Source organism: Neltuma alba, unplaced genomic scaffold (genome assembly GCF_004799145.2).
Source record: "Neltuma alba isolate B1F8T4 unplaced genomic scaffold, ASM479914v2 tig00011939_pilon, whole genome shotgun sequence".
Classification (NCBI taxonomy): domain Eukaryota; kingdom Viridiplantae; phylum Streptophyta; class Magnoliopsida; order Fabales; family Fabaceae; genus Neltuma; species Neltuma alba.
The window spans coordinates 68402-73491 of record NW_021636525.1 but is presented as its reverse complement, the minus strand read 5'-3'; the positions used below and the strand labels follow the sequence as shown (position 1 = coordinate 73491).

At 36.6% G+C, this 5090-nt stretch overlaps 1 protein-coding gene across 1 annotated transcript; it reads left to right on the top strand.

Annotated features, from left to right (window-relative positions):
- The first annotated feature begins 1798 nt into the window (after nt 1–1798).
- LOC114719718 (glycine-rich RNA-binding protein 4, mitochondrial) lies at nt 1799–4304 on the top strand. The gene is made up of 4 exons (XM_028905232.1): nt 1799–2334; nt 3131–3199; nt 3652–3758; nt 3970–4304. The coding sequence occupies exons 1-4, from the start codon at nt 2085–2087 to the stop codon at nt 4054–4056; spliced, it is 513 nt and encodes a 170-aa protein (XP_028761065.1). The 5' UTR covers nt 1799–2084; the 3' UTR covers nt 4057–4304.
- Nucleotides 4305–5090: the final 786 nt, after the last annotated feature.

Here is a 5090-nt window from a genome sequence, read left to right as displayed (position 1 = left end):
AAGTGTTGACATTCCTAAAATATCCTTGCTAATTAAGTATATTGGCTAAAACTATCATTATTAGAAGGATTATCTTGGAAAAAAATACATAAATATAAGAGACAAAATGGATTGGGTCTTATAATTAGGACTAAATAAAAAGTTAAATTAGGTCTTATAATAAGGACCGGAGGAGTATTAAGATATGCAGAAGTTTGGGCCATGCTTTGGGCCTCAAGAGAACCTGGGATATGAAATAGCAATGGATTGTCATCAAAACTAATTGGTAGAGAGCTTGTGGACACTCTCACTACGGGCTGGCATGATGATCATCCAGAAGGAGGGCTGCTCGTTGAGATTCAAGGGTGGCTAGCAAAAGAATGGGAGGTGAGCGTGTCTTGGCACGGACGTGATGTGAACTGCTAAAGAGTCTCTCCATTTCTCTTCTTCTCCATTTTCATCTACTTCCTATCCCAATCATTAAGATCGCCAGTTTAACAGTACATTTTATTTATAATTTTATAAATATAAAATCTGAACCGTTAAGATCTCAATTTTATAGCTGAGATGAGAAGTGAATAGAAATAGAGGAAAAATGAAGTAGAGACACCCCTAGCCCGATTGAACGTGATGGCTGACTTTTTGGGCAAAACTTCTGTGAGTGCTGTTTCTTAACTCTCCTCCTGATTTTGTTAATTTTCATGTGTCTGACTTAGCACAATAGTTTTTCCTTTTGCTTGTAACCACAAAAAAAAAGGCCTCTCTATTTTACAGGAAAGTATTACTTGCTATGTAGTCTAAATAAAATAATGGGTATAACTACTAAATATATCATGATATAGTTGATCTCCCTAAAAAATTTGATTTTCTTTAAAATTTTTCTCATCTATACCAAATAAAAGCTGAAACCCCTCCCCCCTCAAAAAAAAAAAAAAACCAGAAGAGGGATTAAAACGGGAATTAAATCAGAAATTAGATTGGGAGAATTCAGAACGGGGTTGATTTTTTTTGGGGCCGAAAGGTAAGCTTGACTGGGTTACACCCTTATAACACAGCCCATGTGCTTTCTTGGGACGTACGCCGGTCCATGATTGAGGCCTATAAACCTTGCTTTGACTCGTTTTATTTATTTTTGCTAAACATACATATTGTTTTTTTCACAAACAATTTTGTTCGAGTTACTGTCATATTAGATGGGTATTTTTTATGAGGGGAATTCGAACATTAATTAACTACACTGTAAGAAACTGATGGAGTGTTTGAATGGAAACTAAACTATGATTTTAAAAGTACTTTTACAATTTACAAAATAAATATGTGAAGGATTTGTCTCGTTTTATGAAACAATATTTTTTAAAAGTGATTTTGAGGGATGCCAAACACTCCTGTCCTTTCTACTAAATTTAGCTTCCTTCGCCGACTCACTTTACTTTTTTGGTCGAGCCTAAGGTATTTATCTTTGATAGCAGTGATTAAGGTCCTTGTACCGAAGATTTTCTGAAGAGCTTTAGTGCCGATCATGAGATCTTCTCCTTACCCCCCCCCCCCCCCGCCTACTCATTTTGTTGTATTCATACAAATATTTCTTTCCCTCCAGCCCAACTTTCTTGCCCCAAAGCATACCATTTATGAAAATTTGCATGAACCATAAATGGCCAGAATTCAAATTTGTTTAGTTCATTTTCATCGTTTGCGCCAATTTTTATTTGCTCTTTGCAATCATCATTGACCGAGCATATCAGTACTCAGTAGTAAAATTTGCGTGAACCACGAGAAAAATTTTGCTCTAACTTTTTTATATGGGATTTTCCCTTTAAAATGTAAGACTGAAAAATCCTCAAATTTTACCAAGAGAAAAGGTGAAGAAGCTTACCAGCGTTGTGGAAGGCTGGGAGCACAAAAAACTGAAAAAGGGTTTTGGTGAGAGATTTTTAGCCACTGGGGTCTGGAGTACTGGACTGTTGTGGCCGGTTTTCAAATGCCATAACATCATATTGAAGATTTTAGGCTACGAGCGACGTCGAAAACGTCGGAACCGTTTAGGTTTTGGGGGATTCGGTGTTTTGAGCCACACTCCTGTGTGGGTTGGCTGGAAAAGATTAAAAATGGCACTCCTGCAAAATTCACAAGTTGTGTTTCCCAAATGTTTCGCCATTTCAAAACCATCAACCCCCAACTCTCTATTTCTAAAACTGTCACTGTGTCCGATGTTTCCTTCACTATCAACGTCAATTCCTGCCTTATTCCCCACTCTTCGCCGCGACCCATTTTCATTCGTTCGCTGCAGCTGCAACTTCGGCTCCAATTCTTCTGCGGAATTCAACATTTCTTCTCCAGCCAAAGTCTTCATTAAAGGTAACCCTTTGTTTATTTTAATGGGAATCCGCTTTTGATACGGAATATTGAAGACACAAGAACAGGGATTAGAAATGGCAAGGCACTTCAAAGTTCTTGAATGGACGTTGGTCTTGTTGCAGTTGTTGGGACCTAACTTTAAATCTGCTTCTCTGTTTTCATCGCATAAAGTTCACAAACTATATTAGCCGGTCAGAAATCAGAATGATTTCCTAGTAGTACTTCCTTGAAGTAGCACATGTGAGCGTTGCGCACGTTTCTACCTAGAAATGCAAAGGGATAATTCTGAATCTGGTGGCTAAATACTGCTCTTTTCTTAGGAACTCAAAGCTACATGGTACCATTTCTCAATTCTGCTACTCTAATGGACTGTGCCATGTGTGAGAACGATCTTGCATGTCTGTTGTTACATTAATGATGTTTTAAAAGATTGAAAAGAATGAGCACTGCCCTGTTTCAACTCGAATACATACGAGATTGATGTGTTAACCCGTCTGATATGAAAGAATGGAGCCAACAGGGAAAGAAAGTCAGAGTGTAGGAAAAGAAAAAAATTCTGTTAACTTAACTGTCAACCTGTGATAGCCAGAGGTCACAACTTACTCAAACTACTTGACAGAGCTCACATATACTTACCATATTACCTACAGTAGCTACATGTCTGTGGTCTATAACTAAATCTAATCGTTTTTAGTTAGGAGGCGTGAAAGATTTGCCTTATTGAAGTTTTCTGTATCCATATGCATGCAGCGATAAGTCATTTTAGTACTGAAGTCTTGAGGGTGGGACAATGCAGGGCTTCCTCTGTCAACTTCTGGAGGACGCTTGGTTAAGGCATTTTCAGAGTTTGGTGAAGTTAGTCAAGGTGATAACATCTTTTGCTGGCATGCTTTATAGGCTGTAAACTTTGTGATGAAGCCTCTATTGGATGATTACTTCTAAAGTTATGTTGGCTTCAGATATATAATGCTTACCAAATTTTTGACTTTTAATGTTTGGACTTTGGAAGTCCTACTATATAATTTGGATTGAGATGAATGGTGAAGAGAGGGAAAGAAAGGTTTGATTTAAAGGGTATTTAAATTCTTCCTTCTGTTCTCTTCTCCATCCATGTCAATTCAAACATACCTTAAAGATCCTAAGGATCTACAGGCCAAGAATTATTTTCCATTATCAAAATCACTTTTTGCCTCCAGTCTATATGCCAAGCCAAGAGTGGAGCTTCATTTGAATTCATTGCTGTTCTGATGTCGTTGTTATAGAGCACAATGTTGAGAACTGTGTGTTCAATGTATACCGTTTATTATCATATTGCAGTTAAGCTGCTCATGGATAAAGAATCTGGGCAGTTCCTAGGTATTGCATACATTTGGTTTGCGAAGGAAGAGTCTGCACAATTGGCTGTGGAAAAGATGAATGGGAAGGTACAATGCATCTTACCAACTCTTGTTATCTGAAATGGGCTCGTTTGGTATGGAGAATACAATGGAATGGAACAAAAAGTAATTGTGTGTATGAAAAATATATATGTGGATAATAAGAATATAATGGAGATTGTACGTCTCATGCTTAAAGGAAAGAAAAAAGAATTCTTTCCTGCTTGTACTAACCAAACAGCATCATGTTGTGGTACAGTTCTTCGATGGCAGGTTTATTGACGTCAGAATTTTGAAGGCTGGATCATCAAAAAATCGGAGGAACACAGCTCCATACAAGTTTTGATGTTGTGGACTACATTTCTATGCCAAAGAGTAAGTGTAAATGATTTGTGAAGAACAGATTTAGTTTGTGAGGCCAATTTTTAGCTTTTGCACTGTGGTGTATTGTTTGATATTAGGCACTTTTAGTCTTGATGTAATCTTGTCTGATCATTGGAATAGATATTAATTAGAACAGTAAAAGAATGAAAATTGGTACAATATATACTTCATGTTTGTTGTATGACCTTTTATATAATTTATTTTCAGGAACTCAATGAGTCCATTTTCTTATAACAATTATACATCCGGTCCTCAAAATATCTGATGTGACAATCGTATGTGGGAGAATTCCGCTCAAGTCTCCTAGAAGAAGGTTTTTGATGCTTAAATCTCCCGAGATGCTGAAATTTCATTGCAGTGCTTTTGTTCTTAACTGAATATTTTTTTGTATGGTCATTTACCAGATTACTCAATCTGAAAACAAAAAGAAGCCCCTCAAGCCCTCCCTTACTTAGAATGACCTCACTCAAGTTCCCTACTTCACTTCTTCTTCTTCTTTTTCCTGTTGTTGCTGCCGGAGTCCCTAATCATGAGCTCAGGCTTAGCAACGGCTTTCCATTGATTAACAAGCAAGGTATTGAAAATCGGATTATTCAATAAATCACTTGAGGTAATAGTTTAATAGTTAATAGTCTAATTGTGATTGAACTGGGCTTAATCCAATCATGATTAAAATAATATAATTAAAATAAAATATATAAAAATATTCACATATGATCTTGAAAAAGTGTAATATTTAAATAAGAAGGTATTAATCTAGAAGTAAATGGATTACTGGCCAAAAAAATGGAATATTAATATACAAACCACACATAATTCATCAAAATAGGATTACTGAAGCAATTATTTGATGGACTGCTACTTTTCTTTGAGAGAAAAAAAAACTCAAATTGACATTTCAGACTCAGTGTATGGGGGGAAAAAAAAAGTCAACTCAATTGTGTACGAGGCACGAGCTCTTGGGCTGAGTTGCTGGGAGACTGGTTCATTGCTCTG

Bases quoted from the DNA above. Each gene is read 5' to 3' on its own strand.
- LOC114719718 (XM_028905232.1), top strand. From the start codon at position 2,085: ATGGCACTCCTGCAAAATTCACAAGTTGTGTTTCCCAAATGTTTCGCC. The intron at 2,335-3,130 runs GTAACCCTTTGT...GGGACAATGCAG, and splicing joins AGCCAAAGTCTTCATTAAAG to GGCTTCCTCTGTCAACTTCT. The intron at 3,759-3,969 runs GTACAATGCATC...GTTGTGGTACAG, and splicing joins TGGAAAAGATGAATGGGAAG to TTCTTCGATGGCAGGTTTAT.